Raw genomic sequence first — 27440 nt, forward strand, 5'->3', positions numbered from 1 at the left:
TCACAAGTCCATCATGTCGAAGTATATGTCCAAACCACCTATCCCTTCTAATTTTGATCGATTTTATTAGAGTTCTTGTTTCACTTATCTCTCTCAGGACTAGTTGGTTTGAATTTTTTTTCTGTCCTTATTTTGTTCATGCTATGCTGGCACCACATTTCAAAAGCCTCCAATCTTGTTACATCTTCTCTGCCTAGAATCCAGGTTTCACATCCATACAGTGCCAATGCTCCATATCAATGTCTTTACTAATTTTTTTTTTCAATTGTAAGTTGAGGTTTCCTGTTAAAATGCTTTTCATCTTAGAGAATTGGGCTTTTGCGTTGTTTATTCTTGATCTTATGCCTTCTCTTGTTCTGCCATCTTCTGTTATTAGGCTCCCTAAATATTTAAAGCTTTTCACTTGTTTTATTTGTTCCCCACTGATGTCTGTATGCTCTGTATTGATAGGGATTTTGCCTGTAACAATGATTTTAGTCTTATCTGTGTTGATTTTCATTTTATATTTTTCAAGGTTATTATTTAGTAATTCTAGCATTGTTTTTAACGTTCTTCTGTTTTCTGCTACAAGGGTTATGTCATCAGCAAATCTTATACACATGACTTGTTCACCATTTATCTTTATGCCACTATTTATTTTATCTTTAGTTTCCTGAATGGCCTTTTCAATATATAAATTAAATAAAAGTGGTGAAAGTATACATCCTTGTCTTACTCCACTCCTGATATTTATTATTTTCTCCTTATCATTGATTTTAATCTGTCCATTTTGATTTTTGTAAATTTGATAAATTATTTTCCTATCCCTCAAATCTATGCCGATATTAGTTAGATAATTTAGGAGTATTTGCTGGTTTACTTTATCAAACGCTTTCTTTAAATAAAGGAAGCAAATGTAAGTATTTTGACTAAGGTCTAATCTTCTCTCTATTATTGTTCTTAAACAGAGTATTGCCTCTCTTGTTCCTTTATTCTTTCTGAATCCAAATTGGTCTTCATCCAATAGACAATCTATTTTTGGATAAATTCTATTTTGAATAATTTTTAGCAGAATTTTGCTAACATGTGGGATTAAAGCTATTGTTCTAAATTGGCTGCATTTGCTTGCATTATTCTTTTTTGGTATTGGTATTATGGTTGATTTCAAAAACTCCTTTGGTATTTCTCCTCTATCATAGATTTGGGCTATTAATTGATAGAGTAAGGTTTTTGTCTCATCACCTAAATTTTGTAGTAGTTCTATAGGAATATTGTCTACACCTGGACTTTTTCCATTACTCATTTCGGACAGTGCTTTATCAAATTCTTCTCGCATTATTGGGGGTCCTAGATTATCTTCATTTTGATTTTCTATGCTGATATCAACATCAAGTTCATTGCCATTATAGAGATTTTCAAGATAATTCTTCCATTCCATTAATATATCCTCAGATTCTATTAGTAATTTTCCATTTTCATCTTTGATGGCATTGTTTTTGCTGTTCTTATTAAATTTGAAAATCAGTTTCTTTATAGGCTTTCTTTATGTTTTCTTTTTTAAATAATTCATCTATGTTATTACACTGTTCTTCCAGGTATTCTTTTTTGGCTTCTCTACATTTTCTTGTAATTTGATTTTTAAGATATTTGCATTTGGCCACATCTTCTTTAACAGTATTTTTATATTTTCTTCTTTCATCCATAAGGCCAAGTATGTCATCTGTTATCCAATGTTTTCTTTTTTCTTTTTCTGCATTTTTCAATAATTGATTTGATGAATTTTTAATTAACTCTTTAATCATATTCCATTGGTTTTCAATATTATTCTGACTATTTATGTTTTCTGGAATGTTATGATCAGTTGCCTCTTGGTATCCTCTCTTTACTTCTTTACTGTTTAATTTTTCAAGGTTCCATCTTATTGGTTTGTATCTTTGGATTTGTTTCCTATGTTTCAGTTCTGTTTTCATTAAGACAAGGTTATGGTCACTACTAATGTTGGTACCTGGATAGCTTTTGCAATTTTTTATTTGGTTTCTGTATCTTTTCTTGACCAACATATAATCTGTTTGATATCTATTTGAATCCCCAGGTGTTTTCCAGGTGTATCTTCTTCTTTTTGGAGCTTGAAATAGTGTATTTGCTATAACTAACTGTTTTTATGTACAAAATTCTATTAATTGCTTTCCTCTTTCATTCCTACGTCCAAGACCAAATCTTCCAGAAACATTATCATTGCTCTCTTCTTCCACTATAGCATTCCAATCTCCTATTATTATTGTATTGTCTCTGTCTTTAAAGCTGCTCCAGATTTCTTCTATTTCTTCATCGCTATGTTGTGATGTTGGCATGTAGACCATTATAATATTGAGGTTCACTGGTTCATTTTGAATGCTTATCGCCATGATTCTGTCACTATAGTTAATTATTGTAGTGATTAACTTTCCAACTTTTTTTATGAAGCATTATTGCAACACCTGACTCGCCCTTCTTTTGTCCTGAATATATTATCCGAAATTCTCCACTCCAGAAATCACCCTGTCCCCATCTCGTCTCACTAATACCCAGAATGTCTATTTCAAGTCTTTCCATTTCTTTTTTCGCATTTTCTATTTTACCTGGTTCTAGCAGTGTTCTTGCATTCCATGTTCCAATATTCAGCTTATTTCTTGTCTTTATTTTTGAATAAGTACCAGGATTTCGTTGGCTGTCGACCTGAGAAGCCCGGTTACTTCTCCTGCCCGGCATGACTCCTTCAGTGAAGGCTCCATCACCAATCTTGATTTCATTTTTAACTTCCATTGCTGCTTTTACTTGGGAATGTAATGTGGTGGTTCCCCCTTGCCTTCCACATCGCAGTATTGTAACATGTATGCTACAGGAGGTTAATACAAGTAGCGCTGCTGCCCACTACTATAACTATTAGTGGTTAGTTGAAAGAGGAGGAAACACCCCTAGCCCTTGAGTACTCTAATAGCTTCAGGGAGAATGGAGAACCTCCTCCTGAGGTTAGTAAGCAAGAAAAGAGACAGACAGAAAGTTGTAAGTAAAGAATCCTCATTAGGAAGAATGTTAGTATGAGGGTAGAAGCAGGAAGTGGAAGGAAATGTAATCTGCCTTCTACGATATCAGTTAGGAGAAATTTATGATGCACTTTTTGAAATTTTAAATAATGAAATTTTAATAAAGAAACTCAGCACAAAGCACAAACATTATGTGCTAAAATAAAGGACTACAAATTTATTTGCTCTCTTATAACTTGGCATGATTTACTTAACAGAATAAATCCTGTGAATAAAATGCTTCAAGACAAAAATATGAACATTACACTTGCTTTAGAATCTATCGAAAACTAAAAAATATTCTTACAAGAATATCGATCAGGTACAAATTTTAAATTAGTTCTAAAAACGGCAAAAGAACTGAGTGAAGAGGTGGATGGAGAACAAATATTTAAAACTGGTACGGATGTTCGACGATGAAAGAAGACACGACAATATGACTACGAGCATCAAGACGAAATCGCCAGAAGATAAATTTAAAGTTAATGTATTTTATACACTTCTAGACGTTGCAATGTGTTCGTTTTGTACAACTAAAAACATATGATAATTTCAATTTCTTGTATAGATTACTACAAATTAATAACTAAGTTTTACGAAAAAGTTGTGACGATTTAGAGATTCTCTTGAAGGACGGCAACAATAAAGAAGTAAATGCAATAGAGCTATATGACGAGTTATGTGCTTTTCGGGATATTTTTCGGAAGTATAATTTAAATATTAAAACCCTTTTGATATTCTTAATTTTACTGTGTCCAATAATTTATCTTTCCCAAACTTTTCAGTTGCTTTAAGAATACTATTAACCTTACCCCTGTTAGTGTAGCGAGTGGTGAATGTTCCTCTTTCCAAGTTGATATTGATTAAAAACCTACTTAAGAACAAGTATGTCACAAAAAAGGCTTGTTAGTTTGGCATTAATAGCTATTGAAAAAGATATATGTGCAGAATTAGACGTTAAGACCATTATTTCTAATTTTGTGAATATGAAATCAAAAACCGTGAAATTTTAATTAAAAAAATTTAAAGTATATTTGTGTAATTTAATTTATTTTCTGTTATTCTGTAAAGATATTATTCTTTTTGAATACTTATATTAAATGTTCTAATTATTTCTGAATTCTTTTCTTATTTTCTCATCTATCTTGAGTTTCTTTTATTTTCCTAAAAGATAGTTCCACTTATAAAAATTATTAAACAATTTTTACAAGTTACTAAGAATTTAGTAACTTGTAAAATGCAAGAATTTTTAAACTTTAATTCAAATAAATTTTAACTTTAATTAAAATTCATTTTAATATTGTTAGCGATTCGGGTCGGTGAGAAGGCTATAATCCCTGTATCGTTATATTCAATGATTAAAGTCAAGTGGCTTTATCAAAATTTGCTTTAACTTTTGAGAATTTTTTGAATATTCGGGTTTTTAACAATTATCCTGCCTAGTCAACACCCCCCCGGTTCGTTACATTTAGTGAACCAACGTGTGGCTGTTCTGTCAAAATTTATTTAAGAAATTTCAAATAATTTAAATTTGTATTATTGTAAAAGTACCACACACACCAGGATCGTTACAGGAGCGCTTAGATAGAAATTGCATGCGGGTGGCAAAGATCCTAGCACCGGTTCTGTATACCATGTTATGTGAGACCTCATAGATACAGGTATGGATTTTGCAGTGACTGTATCGCGCGAATTTAATTGTCTGATTAAATTTGCGCTGGTTCTGACTGCATATACCAAAATTAATCTGTACAAAACCACCAGTCAAGCCATATTTACATATGGTGCCAAGACATGGAACATCACTACCCAACGAGCAGTTAATACTATTAATAGCTTCGGGACAGCATGCTTTCGAACAATTCTCCTATACACATGGTAAGATCACATTCTTAATGCTATCATTCTTGAAGAAAGCCAGCAAAGACCCCTAGCAGAAATAAAGAAAAAAGTCAACTGAGGTAGTTGGGATACCAACTTAGACATCCACCTTCAGCTGTGTTCAGTGTTCTTGCAACTAATAAACACAGAGGAAGAGGAAGACCGAGGAAACAAGTTTTGGCAATATATAAGCAAAATTTGTTTTGAAGATGAAGCTCATGAACCATCTGACATTTACCATTTGACACAAAACAGAACAGTGTGGCTCACTTTCATCTTATAGACTTTAACTCCGTGAGTTTTTGTTATATGAATATTTCTGTATGTAATATCCTATTCGTACATGAATAAATGATGATGGTGATGATTCGCTAGAGATGGAAGGGAATCCTTAGCCTACTGAAATTGGATGTAGAATTCATATTAAGAAAAGGAACATAGATGAGGCATTAAATTTAATACCTGTGGTAAATCTGACATTTTGGATTATGCCCTGAATACTCTACACCAGGGATTCTCAACCTATGGTATGTGTACCACTGGTGGTACGCATACCATAGCCTTATTACCATACCCATAGCCAACTGCCTTGCTGGTACATCTAATATCTTGAATTAAATATAATGGTACGCCACTGGAAAAGGTTGAGAACCCATGCTCTACACAGTTACTAGAAAGGCACCTGTTCATTACATCACACCAAAACATGATATGTGTGCAAATTTAAGGAGGCCTTGAAATTCTCATCAACTATCATTATCTTAACATGAATGATGGTCTAAAAATTCCAGGAATATGGATGGCACATAACCTTTTGTTGTTATACTTCATTATAAATTATATTAGAACTTAGTATTCCAGTATTTTAGCTTTAATATAACAAACACGTATGTTAAATTATTAATTAGGCCACCACTATTGATGTATTCATTCACTCATTTCTTATGGTGATTCAATGGCCATGAGCCCCGTTTATAGGGAGGTGCGGCACCACCTCAATTCCCCCTCCCCATTTTTATCCAGGCTCGTGTCTGGCATAGCTGACAATTCAGACCTATGGCTGGAGGGATTGTCTTAAGTATTCCTGACTGTGTGTTCACGAGGCCAGTTTTCCTGCTTGGGGAATGAAAAACCCAGATAAACTGGGGGTGAAAACCCTGCTGTGTCCATGCCCAAGACCGGCTAAGGCTGAGGAAGATCCTTAAGCTCCTCACATGATCGACGGGAATTGAACCTAGGACACTCCTTCCCCAGGCATATGGTTGCGAAGTGCATAGCTACTAGGCTAACCTCACGGACTACATTGATGTATTAAAAGCATTGGAAGATAATGTGAATTTATTCTCTGACCATGTTATAAAAGAATATGATATTGCTTTGATGTAATTTTTTTTTCCTCATGAGTTCAGGCCAGTAAAATAACGGTTGATCAAATTCATTGTCATTTGGCATACTATTTGAATTGTAATGTAGATTCTCTCTCTGTGTGTGTGTGTGTGTGTGTGTGTGTGTGTGTGTGTGTGTGTGTGTGTGTGTGTGTGTGTGTGTGTGTGTGTGTGTGGAGGGGGGGTGAATATATATAATAGACAAATAAAGAGCTTGTTTATATATATATATAATCTCTATCAGATCACATAGACTATTGTTTGCTTATTTAGTCACCAAATTTTTGGATTGATAAGAAATTCTAGAGAGGGTTTATTTAAATATGCAGATTTGTATATAACCACGGTGGCCAAACCGCATGTGGCTCTTAAGTTTTATTGCGGTTCAATTAACATAAAAAATATTTATAATTTTTCTTAATTTTCTAGCAGACATGGGGCAATCACCTAATATAGTTTTCTAAATGATGATAATTTAAAAAAACTCACGGCAAAGCCAAAAAAAGGGAAAAAATCGATGTTTTTCCCTAAAAATCATCGATGTTTGTTTGCCATCCCATAAGTTGTATTTTGCTGCTTGATTGGTCAATGTTTTTGAGTGGCCTGATGAAATTTGCTGTTCATATGCTGTTCGGCAATGTAGTTATATTTATGTTACCTTATCAGAAAATTTAAAAAGATACATTACTGAATTTTGTACTTCTTATAATAATAAAAAGGTAATAATTTAAATTCCAAATGATTTAAATATTAATATTTTATTTTTAAAATTTTATTAGAATATTGTGCCGAATGACTCTTGAAAATAAACAGAAGCGGAAGTATATCGATGCACATAGAAATTTTAAGGAAGAATGGGAAAAAGACTATGCCTTTATTGAGAAAAATGATAAAGCTTTTTGTCTCATCTGTAGTTCAACAGTGAGCAATTTCAAAGTAGGGAATTTAAAACGTCATTATGAAAAATTGCATCGCAAGTTTTCCTCTCAATATCCAGAAAAATCTGAAATACGAATTAAAAAGCTTGAATCGTTGAAATCTTCAGTTAATAACCAAATTAACTTCATGACAAAATTTACTGAAGAATCTAAAATTGTAAATAGAGGCTAGTTTTAAAATATCATTGCAACATTGGAACATTGCACGTGCAAAATGGCCTTATACCAAAGGGGAATTTATTAAGCAAAAGATTCTTGATACAATTGAGTCACTGGACGCTAATAATTCAAAACTTTTAAAATTAATTACTGACATTCCTACCTCATGACATACAATTGAACGTTGAATTTCAGAAATAAACATGGATTTATTATCAAAATTAGAAAACGATAGAAAAGATTGTGTAGCATTTAGTTTGGTGCTTGATGAATCAACTAACATTACAGACCAACCACAATTAGCAATTTTTATTTGTTTCGTTCTTGAGGATGGAGTGATGCAAGAAGAATTATTTGATTTTATAGCATTAAAAGATAGTACTCGTGGCGTTGATATTAAGGAAGCTTTTGATGTTGCCCTTAAAAATGTTCCAAAAAGTAAATTAGTAAGTGTGGCTACTGATGGAACAGCAGCAATGGTGGGTAAGAATGTAGGATTAATTGGACTTTTAAAAAAAGATGAAAGCATTCCCGATTTCATTCCAATTCACTGTATTTTGCATCGAGAACATCTTGTTACAAAACACTTTAATTTTGAACATGTGTTTACACCACTCATAAAAATCGTAAATTTCATTCGGACCAATGCAAAAAACCACCGTCAGTTTTGAAATTTTATCAATGAACTTGATTTGAATGAACAAATAAATGATTTATCGTTGTACTGCATAGTGAGATGGTTATCTACATACAATGTATTGAACAAATTTGTAGCTTTATTGGAACCTATTTTTGAATTCCTAGATATTAAAAAAAGCAATCATATCTGCAATTAAAAAAAAAATGAATGGATCAGGAACTTAATGTTTCTTACCGATATAATGGAACATTTACAAAATTTCAATGTGTCGCTGCAAGGCAAGGACAAGAATATTTCAGAATTGAGAGTCGGAGCATTTTTAGTTTTAAAAAAAAAAAATACAACTTTTTCAAAAAAAGATAAGTGAAAAGACATTCAGTCACTTTCCATGTTTGAAAAAAGCGAGTTCAGGATGTGATATTCTTCCTACAGCCATCAGCCTGTTGGACGATTAAACAACCTGTTGGACGATTTGTAGACTTACAAGAATTAAAAGAATTATTCACATATTTAACATGCATTATAGTTCAAATATATGTATAGGTAGATGTATAGTTTTTTGTTCTAATTTCTTGAGGAAGAGGTAGTTGTTTATATTTCTTCCCTCCCTTTCTCCCCTACCTCCACCTCTCCTAGATCGTCATTGATGCAGAAGAGCAAGAACCTATACCTAATAAATATACCTGCACTATTGAAAATGTATAAAACAGCAGTGAAAAAAATAAATATAATATTGTAAACTGGAGGATGTAGTGATTGCAGAAGTAGTAAATAAATGCATTAAAGTTACAGTATCGCGAAGTGACAGTAAATGCAGACTTCCCACAGAGAGGTTTTAAAAATATTACAGTAAAATTTGTTTAGTCATGTTTTTATTTTGAACAGAAAAAAAATTAGGATAATAAATTTTGCTTTTTTTTTTTTTTTTTTTTTTTTTTGCTTTTTTTGATAGTATGTACAGAGGTCAGCAAACTTGTCCTGGGAGTGGCTAAATAATTAATCTTTTATGTTTTGCAGGCCAAAAAATTATGAGAATATCATATACTTACATATAGCATAGAAATCAAAATTTGTGCAGTTTTTAATTAACAAAATGCAGAATATAATTGTGTACAAACAGATTTTTGAGAAATTAGAAGTATGGAATTCTTTTATAATAATGATGTCTTAATACAAAATATTAGATTTGCAGATGATCAAGCAATATTAGCTAATACCGAAGATGAACTACAGCACCTAATGCAAAAATTTGAAAATATATGCAAGAAATATGGTATGAAAATTAACGCAAAGAAAACAAAAGTGATGAGAGTCTCCAGGAAACCAGGAAGTATCAAGGTGATGATGAATGGAGAAAGTGTAGAGCAAGTGAGACAATACAAATACCTTGGCACTATAATACAAGAAAATGGAAAATGTGACATGGAAATAAAAGAAAGAATTAACAAAGGAAAATATGCCTTTTATAGCAAGAAAAATTTGTTTATTAATAAAATGAATAAAAATCTAAAGAAAAGGCTTATTAAGTGCTATATTTGGAGTATGACCTTATATGGGTCAGAAACATGGACAATTAGAAAGAAAGAAGCTAAAATGTTGGAGGCATTTGAAATGTGGTTATGGAGAAGAATGGAGAAAATAAAGTGGACTGAAAAAATCACCAATGAAGAAGTGTTACAAAGAGTTGAAGAAGAAAGGAATTTACTAAAGACCATAAGAAGAAGAAAGCATAACTGGATAGGACATGTATTAAGAGGAGACAGCCTACTGAAAAGAATGATAGAAGGGAAAACTGAAGGAAAGCGACCAAGAGGAAGAAGACGACTAACGATGCTTGATGATATAATGGGAACAAGAAGATATCAAGAAATGAAGGAGGAAGCAAGAGAGAGGAAATTGGGGGAAGAGAATCTGCTGAGTTATACCATTGGACCTGTCAAGAGACAGAACACTAATGATGATGATGAGACATAATTATGCTTAAGTAGGATTCAAAGTTTTCTCATCAAAATTAATTGCACTGCTCATCAGATAAGGCTTATCTATAACAATATTGTATGCATTTCATCTTAGAAAATGTCTTATCTGAGCTACCAAACAAGTATTTACCAGCATTCACTGACAAGAAATGTGTGGCACTCAGAACACTGTCAAGATAGCAATGCAAGTTCAAGCTGCATTGGTGGCAACATTCAGTGATGAGAGTTCAATATATGGTTACTGCTGCAACTTTGCACATTAGCAATACTTAGTCTACTGAAACAGCAATTTCATGATTCTGTTATAATGTTAATTTAAAAACCATCCTTAGCTTGTGGACTGTACAATAATAGGCATTGGACCTTAGTTTGCTGACCCCTGGTGAGTATATAAATTTCATTTAACCATTTTTTTTTTTTTAACTTTTTGAATTATAGGTTTACTATTGAAAGCAAAACCAAGAACTATGATATCTGCTGCCATTATTTATCATAGGTTTTTTCAAGAATCTAAGCCTGATATCTATGATCCATATGTAAGTATTAATTTTTCTTCTTCTTCTTCTTATCATTATTATTATTCAGGCTTCCATGGAGTCAAAAGACATCGTGGGAGATCCTTCCTAGGAAACACAAAGTCTATAATACCACCCCTTCTCATTGACCATTCTTACTCTTACCACTCTATCAGGCACTGCATTCCATGGTTAAACCATTTCTCACCCTTTGCAACTTCCAGGAATGGCCGCTTGTGATCGCTCCTTCCCGCTCCACCAAGCAAAAGAACTCCCAGTGTCAACCCTGTAACTACCTCTCAACAGTTTAAAAGTCTCAATCATATCACCTCTCCTTCTTCTATCCACCAAACTCTGCAGACCATGTTCCCTCAGCCGATCCTCATAACTAAAATTGTACAGTCCTGAAACCATCTTTGTTATCTGCCTCTGTATTCCTTTCTACAGTTAATTTATCCCCTTCAAACCCTGTTGACCAAATTTGAGAACAATAGTCTTAGTGTGGTCTGATCAGGGTCTTTTACAATGGAATGATAAGTCTTTCATCACTGCAGGTTACTGTCCTTCTCACTATTGCAGTAATCCTCTGGATTACCTTCACCACCTTTGCAATATGTTCCCTGAATTTCAGTTTTCTATCAATCATCACCTCCAGATTTCTTGTCTCACCTACTTCCTCCAATCAAGTATGCAGCCTCTCATCGATGTATCCCAAACTTCAAGACTTTACATTTTGCTGCATTAAACCGATACCCCTATTCATTCACCCATCTGTCTCTAGTTTATTCAAATCCTCTTGCAGGACTGTCGCATCTGCACTATTACTAATAACCCTTCCCACCTTCACATCATCTGCAAACAACTGAATATCTCCCCTGCAATCCATTGATAGTGTCATTGATATAAAGGTTAAATAATACAGGACCCCACTTGTAACCTTCTGTTTCCTTGATACTGCCTCACCATACACAACTCTGATACTTGTCAGACAGCCAATCCTGAATCCAGTCGACTAATCTGACATCTAAACCCATATGCTGCAACTTAAATATCAGCTTATCCTGTGGCACCCTGTCAAATGCCTTTGCAAAATCCAACCAAAAAATAGCAATATATATGCCATTCCATATGTAAGTATGGAATGGCAAGTAAGTAAGGGGGTGCTTAAGGGTCAAAGCTGTATAACTGAGAGGAGACCTCCACATAGCCTTTAAAGGAATGCGGAGAACTGACCAGGGCTTCTGACCTAATGTCCAATCCTCACCTTCTCGTGGTGCACCCTGTTGGGTATCTACTTTGATACTGAATGAACGAGGATGGGCTGGCAACTTGGGATTTAGCTGACCAAATTGTATTCTTATTGGTTAAACCAAAATAAAAAATGATGGTACAACATGACAAAATTTCATGCTGGCTGGGGCGTTGCCCGGTTAAACAAGGCCCCCGTTGTTTTCGCCAGGGAACCAGGGTGAACAGTGAAAAGTCAGCTACTGGAACAAATCTGAAAACAAACCCCAACTCAACATCACCAGAGTTAAAGATCGGTACTATCAACGTAAGAAGCCTGAATGGCAAAGAAATGGAGCTAGCTGAGGAATTAGATAAGTACCAGATCGACATAATAGGGGTTACTGAAACAAAAAAGACAAAAACTGGTGAGATCTTTCTGAGCAATAAATACAAAATGTTATATTCAGGCAATGACAATCAAGGAAAAGAAGGAGCAGCCATAGTATTCAACACAAAATACGAGGCTAATCTTCTTGAATGGCAGTCAGTCTCAAGTAGAGTAATGTGGGCAAATATGAGAATGGGGAACTGGACAATGAGACTTATTTGTGCCTATGGTCCCATAGAAGGTTCTACTAAGGTAGAAGTGGAAGAATTTTTTGACGCTTTAGAAAAAGCAACTGACACAATGAAAAAGGAAAAGTTTGTCCTTGTTGGGGATCTAAATAGCAGAGTAGGAAATGATTGTGAGACATACAAAAATATTTTGGGAAAATTTGGAGAAAAGAGCAAAGCTAATAATAATGGCAAATACCTGTTGGATTTCTGCTCAGGACATGGACTGGTTATTACTAACACCATGTTCCAACATGTTGTTTATTATTTTAACGGTATAATAGAACACAGAAACTAAGTAAATAATTAATTTATTAACTTGATGCTGATATTTTGCTGGTATTATAACCAGCATCTTCAGAGCACAAAAACACTGTTTGTCACAATACGCGAGACAAAATTTTGGTGTACTTAAATTTTCTTTAAGTACACCAAAACAACATGGTGTACTTAAACAAAATTGTAGCAGCAACACAAAGACTAGAGTCCTGATTTTGGCGCCCTCTATCTGAAAAAAAAGAAAAAAAAAAGCTATCATATATTACAAGAGTCCTAGAAAAGTCTAGTTTTTTCTTAATATGACTGTCTCCCAGATCTTCGGCAAGTTAATACAGCCATATTTGTTGAGATTTGGAGTGTATTTTAGGGCTTCTGTCGCCTCTAAGAACAATCTCTCTGATTTATACGGGTTTCTGTATAGTACTTTTGTGTTTTTCCAGTTGATCCTGTGTGCAGGGGTATCCAGAGCATGGTCTGCTAGGCCCGACTTCCCATAATGATAATTCCGGACGTATCGTTTATGTTCGCTGATGCGGATATTCACAGTTCTTCCTGTTTGACCGTAGTAGGCTTGATTGCATGAGCAGGGTACTTGGTAGACTCCTGGATGTGATAAAGGAGGAATGCTGTCCTTGGGTGAGCGGATGAGGGTGGATAAGTCTGTCCACACCATGTTCCAACATAAAAATGTGCACAAATTCACATGGAAAGAAGAGGCAAGGAATAAGAAAAGTCTCATTGACTATGTTATTGTTGATAGTGATGTTTTCTCCCTGGTGCAGGACACCAGAGTGTACAGAGGATTTGAAATTGGAAGTGATCACTATTTAGTCTTGAGCAGGATAAAATTGAATTTCATATTGAAAAGAATAACATGTAATAAAGTTTTAAAGCGAATAAAAGTTGAGCAGCTCTCAGATGTGAACTGTAGACTAAAATACAGAAAGATTATTGAAAAGAAAATGAAAGAGTTTGAGAACAGGAATCAAACCTTGGAGATTCGGTGGCAAACTCTGAAGAAAACATTGATTGATTCTGCCAGAGAGGCATGTGTTGAGGTTGTGTGCAAGGATAAAAAAAATCAGAACTCCCTGGTATACAGAGGAAGTTAAAGAGGCAGTGAAGGAGAAGAAGAAAGCATATGAAAAGTTCCTGGCAAATAAGTCAGGTTTTACTCTTACAGAATACAGAGACAAATGTAAGAAAGCTAAACAGTGTGTAAAACTAGCTAAACAAAAGTCATGGGAGGACTTTGGCAAGAATATAGAAAATAAATATCAAGAAGGTGGCAAAATATTCTGGAGGTTGTTGAAGAAGCTTAGAAATGGAGGAAAGAGTGCTGTAAAAGGAGTTAGAGATGATAAAGGTGACACAGAAAACAGGAGAAAAAGATATCCTTGAAGTATGGAGTAATTACTTTGAAAAACTACTAAATGAAACAAGCAGTGATGACAGCACAGTGACAAAAAACACTGACCAGGCATGCAGTCAGGAATACATATCCATACTCGAAGTAGAAAAAGCCATCAAAGGCTTGAAATGTGGAAAGGCAGCAGGAGTAGATGATATTCGACCAGAAATGCTGAAGTATGGTGGTATAAAAGTCTTACAGTGGCTGCACTGCATAGTTCAGAAAGCCTGGACAGAGGGACGAATTCCCGATGATTGGAGTAGAGCTCTCATAGTACCCATATATAAAAAGGGAAATAAAACTGAATGTGAGAATTACAGAGGTATTTCCCTACTGAGTGTTCCTGGCAAGATCTATGCAAGTATACTTGAGAAACGGTTGAGAAGAATTGTGGAAGAAAAGCTTGGTGAAGAACAAGCTGGATTCAGGCCAAATAGAGGCTGTCAGGATCAGATCTTCACTTTACGACAAATAGTCGAGAAAGCATGGGAATATAACAAAGATCTGTATTTAAGTTTTGTCGATTTGGAAAAGGCATATGACAAGGTGCCAAGAGAGAAGCTATTCAATATGCTACAGTGGTGTCAATGGGGCATTATATCAAGCAATACTTAGTCTTTATTTGAGTTGTAAGTCAGCAGTTAGAATTGATGGAAGTACAGGAAGATTCTTTAATGTTAAATCTGGTGTGAGACAAGGATGTACATTATCCCCTCTGTTATTCATTATCTATATGGATCACATTATGAAGGAAAGTGGTATTAAACCTGATATCAAAATTGGAGATGTTAATGTCAACTCTTTGCTTTATGCGGATGATGTTATACTTCTAAATAAATCCGCAACAAGTCTGCAAGATTCTCTGACTAAATTGAATAGCTGTTGTAATAGATATGGTATGAAGGTCAGCAATAAAAAGACAAAGACAATGAAAATAGGCAGAATCATTGAAAATGTCAACTGTGTTGTGAATGGAGAACCTGTGGAACAAGTGCAACATTTCAGCTACTTAGGCACGATTTTTACTGCAGATGGTAAATTAAATATAGAAATTGACAACAGAATCAGCAAAGCTGGTATGGTGGGAAGTCAATTGAATAAATTCATATGGAATAAGAGAGAAATTAGTCGGAACACTAAATTAGCTGTATACAAGACTGTGTTCAAACCAATTTTAACTTATGGATCTGAGAGCTGGGTCAGAAGTAAAACACTTGACCAAAGACTAGAGACCGCAGATATGAGAGTCCTGAGAAAGATTAGAGGCGTGAACAGATGGCATCAATGGCAATATCATATTAAAAATGAGGATATTAGGAAAGAACTTGACATTGTCAGCATCCAGGAATGCGTTAGCAGAGCTAATCTCAGGTGGTATGGTCACTTAAATAGAATGGGAGAGAAAAGATTAGCAAAACAAGTGTTCTCTGCCAGGTTGGCAGGAAAACGACCCAGAGGAAGACCAAGATATAGGTGGATTGATACAGTACAAAGTGCCTTAGACGATAGAAATATAAGATCTGATAATGTTAGAGTCTTGACAAGTAACAGACTGATTTGGAGGAAAATTGTAGATGGGAAGTTAGTAATGATTTAATTTTTTCATGTAGTACTGTCATATCCTGTACACCCCTTGAGGGTACATGGCAGGAATTTGATGATGATGATATGTAAGTATTATCGCTGACTTTAATATAAAAGGCAATCATATTACTAAAGCAAGAGCACCTCCTTAACAAATCCATGTTGACTCTCACAGATAACATTACCTTAATCTGCCTATGCTGTTTATGTTCCCTCACTAATTTCTTCAAGATCTTTAAAACTACCGATGAAACGCAAACTGGCCTATAGTTAGACACATCCAGTTTGCTACCACCCTTATGCAATGACACTATCTTACCTTCCTTCCATTCCTTGTATACCTTTTCCATAGCCAGAGACTTTCATTGAAAAGCCACGTCAGTGGAACTGTCAATTCTTTAGTACATTCTCTCAAAACCTGTGGTGAAATACCATCCAGTCCCACAGCTTTACTAACATCCGGGGTACTCAGTATTTGGAACACACTCTCCTCTTGCACCTCTAAACCTCAAACCTGCCCTATTCCTCTAGTATTAAAACTTACTTCTCCAGGATGAAGTACTCCAATAAAGTGTTTATTAAACAGCTCCACTATGTCCTCTGCATCAGTCACTCTATTTTCATTTTTATCCCACGATGTCATTCTTCTACAATCATTTTTCCTCCTACTGGCCACATAGCTAAAAAATTCCCTAGGATTATTTTTGGATCTTAGTGTCTCTTTTCATATTCCAGTTTCACCTTCCTTACCATATTAATCACTCTCCTGGCCTGAGTCTTATATTCTTCATGCATCTGCTCTTCACCTGTCTTCTTATATCTCTTCCATAGCCTCTTTTTCGCATGCAGTTCTTGTTTAATATTATTATTATTGTTATTAATCGTGACACCTCCAAGGAGTCCGATGACTCATCGCGGGAGGACACCTACTATACAACTGTCTCCACCACTACACCGAACCTCTACTACCAATCATCTCCATCAGTGCCATCTACCTCCCACCACAACTAGTATTTTTTGTCTGTAAATTGCGTGTGTTCTGAAGGGCCGATTTGTCTGTATGAAAGATGAAAAACCCGAGTTTCCGGGAGAAAAAACCTGCTACCTTCGTATGAGATCGGCTAATTCATCTTCGATTGAAAAATTCCACATAAAGATCCCCCCCCTCCCCCGTCACGACAAGAATTGAACTTAGGCATATTCCAATTGAAAGGTGCAATGTACCATCGTTCTTCCAATTGTACTATGGAGATGTTGTGAAATACAGCGTACTATTGCTGCTAACAAATATGGTCTTCATTTCCCAAACACTAATGATATCCTGACCTTCCAATTCTGCCCTCCATGGAACTGTCCCAAGTTCATATCTGACTATTGTAATCACCTGCCTTATAATTCCACATATATTAAAGGAGTATCTTTTCTTTGATACTCCTGCATGTCTGTTCATCTTCCAAGTCAAAACCACATGGTCACTCTCTCCAATGGGGGGGGGGGGATGTCATCTCATTTATTATCATTGTAAATTGCGTGTGTTCTGAAGGGCCGATTTGTCTGTATGAAAGATGAAAAACCCGAGTTTCCGGGAGAAAAAACCTGCTATTTTGGATTTGGTCATAGCTCTTCTGATGCTATGACCAAATCCAAAACTCTGTCCCTCAAGATTTCCATTCCCTTATTACTAAATGCATTTTCCTCTTACCAACTTATACTGCTGTAATTAAAATCTCCTGCTCCCCACCCTCTGTGCTCCTTGGCTTTTAGCAACATCCCACTAAATATCCCATCTTGCCCACTACCTCACACCATATGCTTTCAAAACCATTAGTGTCACTTCCTTCCAAAGTCTCCACTCTTAGAGGACATAGGTCATCACTTATCATAAGCAGTACTCCACCACTGCATTTTCCCTTCCTATCCTGCTGAAAAATGCTGTATACTGCTACTTCTATTCCTGTTATTATATCATCTTCTGTCAATCACGTCTTAGTGATCCTAATAATCTTTGGCTAAGCTGATGCTATCAGTGCCACCAATTCATCTCCTTTATTCCAGATACTCCTGGCATTAGTATAAAGCATAAAAATGTCACTGCTTGTATACCTATCATTATCCCCTCCAAAGATTATTAGGATCACTAAGACGTGATTGACAAATCAGGTAACACTGGACTCAGTGTTACCTGATTTCGTCCTCTTCCCCGAAGCACCCATTCCCACTTGTTTACCATCCACCCTGGGAATTCTAGTTTCCCTGCATTGACACACTGACTTGTTCAGAAAATAGCAATCTCTCCAGATATCTATGTCCTTCCTTATTCAAATGCAACCAGTCTCTCGCATACAGTTCCTTTCTGTCCTCAAATGCCTTCCAAGCATCCACATATTCCATTCCTTCTGACACATTCTGGCTATTATGCTATTCATTATTACTGCTCAGCTCGTCATTATCATACCTGGGTAACACACACGCACACCATCTTTCCTCGCTGCATTTTCTTTTGTATAACCTCAAGCATGATCTCTTGCCACCCGATTTACACTCCCTCTCAAGTCATTCGTGCCCACCAGCATATCCACCCCTTTCACCTTGCTTAATTGCCATAGCTACACTTTCTATCGTTCCTCCAGGCAAATACTCCTCTGCCATCCTATCTTGCATACCATGGATCATTGAGTCTCCATACATCACATCTCTTACCACTCTGTTCCTTGATTGCTCACCTGCATTCCTCTCTCTCTCCCCTCTAACCCTTTCTCTCTCTCTCTGTGTGTTCCCTGCTTACCTGCTGTCCTGCATCACTCTATCCCTGGTTCCAACACTCCCTCACATTCTTCTCATTCCCTCTCTCTCTACTGTTTCCATTCTCTCTTTTCTATCATTCTCATAACTCTCTCTCATTTCCTCTCTTCTACTGTTTTTATTCTCTCCTCTTCTGTTATTCCCATAATTCTCTCTCACTCCTGATTCGCTTTATCTCATCTCATTCCTGAGACATTCCACCTCCTCTTTCAGCTCTGCAAGTTAGCCCCTCTTGCTTACCATTCATCCTCCCAATCAAGACAATCTCCAAAAACTTCACAATCATTCAAGCCTTCCACCTCCCCCCGTCTTATTTTTTCATTCATATTCTGCTTATTATTCTCATCCTCTATCACACTACTCGTCTCTGTGAGTTGAGATTCCCCTGATTCAATGAGGTCGGTTATTGTAATATCTAACTCACTAGGTTCCTCCCATTGCCTACATTATACCAGATCAGATTATTGTTCCAGATCTCAGCTGGATATTAGTATTAAGCAGTAAACTATATGTTTACAAACTGTGTGTGTGTGTGTGTGTGTGTGTGTGTGTGTGTGTGTGTGTGTGTGTGTGTGTGTGTGTGTGTGTGTGTGTGTGTGTCAGCCAGCATGAAAAAGGAATTGGATATATCAGTTGTTTTGTGGTTGCTCACCTTGTGTATATTTTGGTCTCTTACCAACTCTAGCTGAATGGCATCTAATACATCATTGTTTTTGAGTTCAACTTTCTGTTTATGTGTATTTAATGTAGCCATGTTCCTTTCTTTTAGTGTTGCACAGTGATCAGCATTCATTTTAGAAATTATGGACTTTACAACCGTGTTATAAATAACTATTTTATAACATGGCTGTAATTATGAATCTTTCTCTTAGGGAGAAAGGTTCTGTGGGTAGAATATGTGCCTTCCATATGCTTGGGAATTTTACATTGAACAACAATGATGGTCCAGATTGGGGTGGTTGATAAGAATCTCACAGTCTTCCTTAAATTTGCATTCATACCATGTTGTGTGATGTAAACAACTGGTGCTTTTCCAGTTGTTTACATCTGGAAAAGCATCAGTGCTTTTACTCTGCCCTCAATTCTATGCAAAGTGTTCAGGGCATGATCAGAAAGGCAAGCTTCACCATAGTTATTAATTATATTTAATGTGTTCTTCATGAATCTTGAAAGAAGCTTAAGATTCATCCCAAATACCATAGACCATCTATGTATGGTAGATGGTTTCACCACCAACATTTTAAATATAAATTATAAGAAAACAATAATAACAAGCAACTTAACGAAACATGAATTAACAGCAGTGAAATCATTAAAATCAAATCCGAACATGTTAATAACTAGAGCCGATAAAGGAAGTGCAACTGTTATTCTAAACCGAACCACATATTTAGAAAAAATGAATCTGCTAGTTTCGGACAATAGTACATACCAACTTGTTAACTACGACCTAACCAGTAGAATAAAAAAGAAAACAGAGAAACTACTTAAATCAATTACTACATGGCCCGAAGATAGTCAAAAAATTACTTCTGCGCTACACTCGTTCCCCGAGAATTTATGGTCTACCAAAGATATACAAACAAAACACACCACTCCGGCCTATAGTCGAAGGTATAGACAGCCCGAATTATCACCTAGCTAAGAAATTACCTTCAACACTCAAGGACTTGGTAGGGCCTTCCCCCCTCCTATATCAGAAACACACAACACTTCATAAACATAATCAAAGACATTACATTAGTAAAAGATGATTTATTAGTCAGTTTTGATGTCTCTGCCCTCTTTACGAATGTCCCACTCAATAACACAATCCTTCTTTTACAGAACAAATTCCCTCCAGATATCACGGCACTCTTTGCGCATGTATTACGTTCTGGTTATTTTGTATTGCAAAATGCTTTCTACCTACAAAAAGAAGGCACAGCCATGGGCTCACCATTATCCCCCCCCCTTCCATTGCTAACTTTCATATGGAACATTTTGAGCAACATGCTCTAGATTCCTCTCCTTTAAAACCCCAAGTCTGGCTTAGATATGTTGACGATGTTTTCGCGATCTGGGAGTCTTTGCACTACATCCATCCACCAATTCATCAATGGAATCTGTGGAGAAGCATGGTTTCAAGGAAAACACTCATTGCTGTATGAGCATACAACAACACTGGGTTGAGTCTACGTGTGTGATCAGTAGCTATCATTTTACTCTATAAAGTGATATTACACAATTTTACTCTGAGCAAACAACATAAAAATTATTATAAAAAAAGTGTTTGGCATATTGGATTTTATTATTTGGAACAGTTTCCTTCTGTAAAAGCAAAAATGTATGTCTACCATAACATACCTAGATTACTGAGTAGAAATCTTGAAAGCATTTTTACAAGTTTATGCTCCTTCTTCAGCAAGCAGGAAAACAGACAATCCTTCCAAGCTTCTGTGGCTGAGCGATGCTAACTCTAACCATTTTCCGGAGAGTTTACCACCCATAGCTTAAAAAATAAAATAAAATAAATAAATAAAAAATCAGAAAGGAGACAATAATCTGGTAACCTGAATGTAACATTGCTTTGTGCATTCAACCTTGTTTTAGGATATTCCATGCTGTTCATTTATAAACTTTGAACACTATGAAAACAAATTGTCCCTTTCAGGTTGTAATCCAGAAAAGGATCATTAAAAAGGTCCTTTTCTGGATTACAAATATTGATAGAGAGATGCCTGACTGTATTTGTTCCAATTTCTCTTAAAGGGGAATTTCTTTAAATTGTTTTTATAACACACAGAATAATATATAGTTTCTTCAAAGTGGCTAATGGCACATTTTTGAGAGAATAAAATAAAAATAGGAAGAACCATCAGGACACTTATGCCCTTTAGGTGTAGATACTTTTTGTTCTTTGTTTTTATGTCCACAACTGCAAAACCTTGGAAATCTATAATATGTAAGTTAAGGGGATAAAAATCCCTTATTGTTTTTCAGCCAGTAAGCGAAACTAAGATCGAAAACTACGATCTGTAACGTTTCATGCCGACGAACTGTCAGCCTATCCAAGCGTAAGTGACCACTTGGTAGTGCCACACTACGGCAACTCGTTGCAAAGGTGGAGCAAGATCCCTCACTTTTCTTGATATTTTCTCATAATGTAAAACACACAGCTCTTAAGAGATGTAGTGTTTTACATTATGAGATGGTGTGGCACTACCAAGTGGTCACTTACGCTTGGATACGCTGACAGTTCGTCGGCATGAAACGTTACAGATCGTAGTTTTCGATCTTAGTTTCGCTTACTGGCTGAAAAACAATAAGGGATTTTTATCCCCTTAACTTATATCAACCTTGCCAGAAAAAAAGAGCCTTTTGGCTTTTCATCTTAGTTATACTATGTTATAATATAATATAGTGACACACCTTTCGGGCAATCGTATAGCAAAAGTATGTAAGTTTTCTTCACTTAAACTCTGATATGCTAGGTCTAGCTACTTACTGATGAGACCTCAAAAAAGGTTGAAACCGGTCTGGGTAGTGACCTCTCCTCATAATGTAAAACAGTACTACATCTCTTAAGAGCTGTGTGTTTTACATTATGAGAAAATATCAAGAAAAGGGAGGGAGCTTGCTCCACCTTTGCAATGAGTTGCCGTGGTGTGGCACTACCAAGTGGTCACTTACGCTTGGATACGCTGACAGTTCGTCGGCAATGAACATTACAGATCGTAGTTTTCGATCTTAGTTTCGCTTACTGGCTGAAAAACAATAAGGGATTTTTATCCCCTTAACTTATATCAACCTCGCCAGAAAAAAAAGAGCCGTTTGGCTTTTCATCTTAGTTAATCTATAATATGTTAATGCTGTATGTAGAGTAATTAACTAGAGATAAATCTAAATATGTATTTTGAAGCCTCCAGTAAACTAAGTGTTGGCCTTGCACTATGCTGCTATTTACACAACCAAATTCATTTCACCTAGATATTTTCATAAGCATTCATGCTAGTGTGAGGATTGTAATTTGCAGGTATTTAATAAAAACCTCTACAGATGGCTACCCAAGCTTAGGTTTCTCAATCAGGAAAATGATTAAGTAGACCAGGGTTTCCCAAATTGTGTTCCGTGGAAAGTGAATAAGTGTTCCGTGAAAAATTATCAAAATTAATATTAATATGAGCCTAGAATGGTTTTAAATGCTGCGACTGTAACCAAGGTGTTCTGTTAAAATTTTAGAATTTGTGAAGTGTTCCATCATAGGAAAAATTTGGGAAATGTTGAAGTAGACTAAAGCCATGATTTTGTTTTGATTGGAATTATGGCAGAAGCATCTTTGAGGCAACCACATTGTGTGCCTGATATTTCCCCATTGTTTTGCCTGTTTGCTGAAAAATGCAACTTCCTGGTAGGGAAAAGGACATCTCGGTATGACACTAACTTATTTTCAGTTGAAAAGCCCTGATTGGAGATTCTTATAGTACTATATACATTTGGAATCCAGGTTTTCTAACCGAAGAAAATTGTTGCACTCTCCTCATATTTGCTCGCATACTATGGACCACATATCTCTGAAATGTATATTCTCTGGCTGATGTGTTTGTTTTTCATAGGGAAGAACCCTAATTTCTAAAAATGAATGAAATAGGGATACTTTTTCTATTGTATTAGAAACGACTTTTATATAAAAATCTTAGTCATACTACACCAGGACAGGTCACAGCAGTATATACAGTAATTGGTTAGCAGGACAATCACAAGCATCCATGCCCTTGGTGAGATTCAAACCTTCAGCCTCTTGGCTGGAGAGTGGATACGCTAACCACTTGACGAACCGGGCCGGCTACTTGAAAGGAATAGTAATGTTTTACTAAAAGTGGGATAAAGGGACTCTTCATGTACATATCAATTTATCTCAGAAAACTTGTGTTATCATAATGTAAACTGTATTCTATAATAACGCATAGTGATAATAACAATAGTTGCATAACAATAAAATAATATTCTATTATTCTCATTTACTCAGGAAGAAAGAATAAAATAAGATTAACTATTACTGTTGTTATCAAATTTTTATTTCTAAAGGAAAAGAAAGAAAAACGGGGTTGCTATTAGAACATGCACTTTTTCGAATACCTACAGAGCAACAATTCTTAACAGAAGATGCTCGTGTTATCTCATAATACTCAAATTCTGTTTTCCATGAAATCTCAGTTTTTATCAGGGGAAAACATGCTACAATTGAAAAGTATTCACCAAAATAAAAAAAATAATAATAATAAATAAAATAAATAATAGCTAATAAAAAAATAATGAAGTGAACATATTTCCATTGTCCCCATTACAGCATTGATGTTATATGGGTTCCAAATTTCTTGAGTGGTGTGTGTGAGTAAGATACCTTTATTATATTCCAAACAGTTCTGAGTAGTAGGCTAAATCATTATCTGAGATGTTTTATTACTTAATTTTTGAAACATTCTGTGAACTGCAACTAGATTTTGAAATTTTCCTATTATAAGATTATCATCATCAAATTCCTTACATTTATCTCGTGCAGAGATGTCAACATTATCAGATCTTATATTTCGGTCTTCTAAGGCAGCGCTTCCCAAACTGGGGGCCGTGAAATAATGAAAACAAATTTAAAATGTTTTAAGACTAAGTAGATTTTTTTTTATTTTAAAAGAAACGTATTTAACTTTTATTATTTCTTTTTTTGTTATTTTTTATATTTTAATGGAAAAGTTCACACATCGGTGTTGGTTCACAAACTTTGCTTCCTGCCTATTTCGGCAGTTAATGAATATTAGTAAATATTGCATATTCATATGTTTCATTTCAAAGCAGTGGTTAATTGTATTTACTTCGAATGCTCTCCAGGGAAGCTCCAAATCTTCCTGTCCCTTTCATCACGCGTTCGTAATCAGTGACTGTTGATATCGACTTTATATACATATCAAAACTCATTTTATATTATCACTGTCATCCGAGCTAGTTTTCTGTTACCAATAAAAGTTTCACATATACTTCACACATGTAAAAAAGCTTAAACAAGTTCATGTGGGGAGATAGTAACTCGCTTGCAGTGGTAAACAACACGCCCTCCCTAACAGCCACCATACTGCAGAGGCAATAAAAACAAGTACTTTTATTATGCCAGTGAATAAGGTATGAGGAGTCTGTGTAATATATTTCTCAACAAATAGTGCAATTAGAGACAACTGGGATAAAAACACACTAATTAATGAATCACATGTCCCCGTCATACAGAAACTATGCTGTATAGACTGAAACAGAACCATATGTTGCATGGGCAAACACAGTATCTAACTAAAAACTATTGTTATTAATTAGATGTATGCGAATTCGATTTCCCAAGGCAGCAATAAAATTCAACTGAACGTGTTTAAATTCGTAAAAGTGTTAAAACTAAGTAATATATATATATAATGAATGTTATGGCAGTTTCACATATGGAATTCGGTTGAAGAGAGTTAGCATTTCAACTCAATTGTCAGCTATGCTTTTATCTTTCAGTTGCGCGATCTTTTGTTAATACCGCACCAATTATATGCACATTTTAATAACCTGCCTTTGCTGTCTGTTTCGCGTTAGGCTTAATTACTTAAAGGGAGAAAAGTCACAAAAGAGAAAAATGTTCCTGGTCTGGGGATTCCCTTATTCAGGTAATATTCACTAATTTCATGTTATCAGTCTGTGGTGTGCCAGTATCGGTAAGTGGTGATATTATTTGATCTATTCTACGTTAAAAAATTTAACCCCGAGATGGATGAGTGGCTGATAAAAAATAAAAAAAAAATTCCCGCAAACAATCAGAAGAAGCAGAAACAGACTCAAAAAAAAAGGACAGTATTTCATATTTTCATATTTAATACCTTCATATTTATTTTACAGTATTTTTTTACAGTATTTCATATTTAATACCTTCAGGTTATGAAGGTATTAAAGTCTTACAGTGGCTGCACTACATAGGTCAGAAGGCTTAGATCAGGGTGCGTCGGCCATATGTGCAATGTATGTGCTGCACACAGGCACCAGGAGAGTAAAGGTGCCAAAGATTTGGTATGATATTTTAAATAAAGTGAATTTTGTGACATAAATACTGCAGTCTTCATCTATGAATCTCCAACTTGCTTTAGATGCATTGATTGATCTAAATCAATTTTTAAATGATTATAGGTTTGATGAAACTTTCAAAGAAATTGTAGAAAGCTCAAAATTAATTGCTGCAAAATTTGAAGCAGAATCTGTATTTTGTGGTAGTAGACCACTAAGGTGACGTAAAAAGACAACACAATTTGATTATGAAAATATAGTAGATCCTAAAATTTCATTCAAAGTAATTTTTTTTCTCTGCATAACAGATCAAACATTACAATCTTTGCAGGAAAGATTTACTTCATTAAAAGAACATACGAATTCATTTCAGTTTTTGTATTTGTTAGGTACTTCACAAAATAAAGAATATTTATTATCTTGTAAAAAAGGGTGCCTGTGTAGCTCAGTTGATGTGGCGTTTGCACACTAGGGCGCTTGACTGCACGAAGGAAGGTCTCTTGATTTCTAATCTAGTCGGCGACTAGAAGAAAATTTTCTAAGCCTTTTTTCGACCGGTTCCAAGTTAGTCAATCTCTGGTACAGGCAAGCAGGTTTTTCGTCCTGTAAACTCAAGAAAATCGACCATAGAACCCACATAATTTCAGACATTAAATACGAGTATTAGGGACCACGAGATGGCGGCACTTTTTGAGCCGTCTCTCTTCACTGCGTGCCGCTTAATTAGTGATAGCCTTTGGCCAGCTATCTCTGATTGGGTACCAGTGGAGATTGAACTCTGTCTCTGAAAGTTATATAGGGCTTAAAACGGCCTCGCCTACTTCCTATATACAGGAATAAAAAGACGTTAGCGGATTTTTTTGTTGTTGTTGTAAAAAGTTACAACAGAAATTAACACACGAGAATCATTCAGACATTAATGCAGGCGATTTATACGAAGAAATTTTACACTGTCAACCATTTATTTCTAATTTTAAAAACGATATATATCAGATAATTCAGTATATTTATTCAAACGACTTAATCACAGTTTATCCAAACTTTCCAATTGCTTTTCGATTCTTTTGTCATTACCGGTATCTGTAGCATCTGCGGAATGGTTCTTTTCTAAACTTAAAATTATTAAGAACTACTTGCAATGGTACAAGACAGACAGACTTTCAAATCTTGCCATTATATCAGTAGAGTCAGATATTTTGGATCAACTTGATATACATAATATTATCTGAGAATTTTCATTAATAAAAACTACAAAAGTTCAATTCACTAAGTGATTTTTCTTTCTGTTTAAATATTTAACTATTTCTTTAACCAATAATGTTTAATATGTTCCTATTTTATATATTTGTAAGTTACTATTATTTATTTATTTATTTTTTTTATTTACTTCATTTTTTTCCAAATTAATTTTGTTGTTTTTGTACCCTTTTTGTATGTTTATAGTTTTTATTACATTTTTTTTTTTGTAATTTCTGCTTTTTGTTCATTTAACTTATAATTAATATATTTCGTGTTTCATTTTTCCTCACTGATACGTTTTTATAAAGTGATTTTTTTATTGGTGGGAGAGGTATAGGGGTGCACCTCTGGCTTGGACAGAGGGACAAATTCCAGATGATTGGAGTAGAACTCTGATAGTACATATATATATATATATTCAACATGCTACAGTTATATATATATATATATATATATAAAGGGAAATAAAACAGAATGTGAGAATTACAGAGGTATTTCATTACTTAGTGTTCCTGGTAAGATATATGCAAGTATACTTGAGAAACGGTTGTGAAGTATTGTGGAAGAAAAGGTTGGTGAAGGACAAGCTGCATTCAGGCTCATTAGAGGCTGTCAGGATCAGATTTTCACTTTACGACAAATAGTTGAGAAATTATGGGAATATAACAAAGATCTGTATT

At 35.1% G+C, this 27440-nt stretch overlaps 1 protein-coding gene across 1 annotated transcript in view; it reads left to right on the forward strand.

Annotated features, from left to right (window-relative positions):
* Positions 1-27440, forward strand: part of koko (cyclin Q) — a 103983-nt gene that overhangs the window by 14925 nt on the left and 61618 nt on the right. The window contains exon 2 of the mRNA XM_090415480.1: positions 10462-10559. Coding sequence (XP_090271606.1) covers positions 10462-10559 — 98 coding nt within the window. The remainder of the gene's footprint in view (positions 1-10461; positions 10560-27440) is intronic.

The sequence above is a fragment of the Typopeltis vanoorti genome, chromosome 1 (assembly GCF_054136105.1).
Source record: "Typopeltis vanoorti isolate ZY-2024b chromosome 1, IOZ_Tvanoo_1.0, whole genome shotgun sequence".
Taxonomy (NCBI): domain Eukaryota; kingdom Metazoa; phylum Arthropoda; class Arachnida; order Uropygi; family Thelyphonidae; genus Typopeltis; species Typopeltis vanoorti.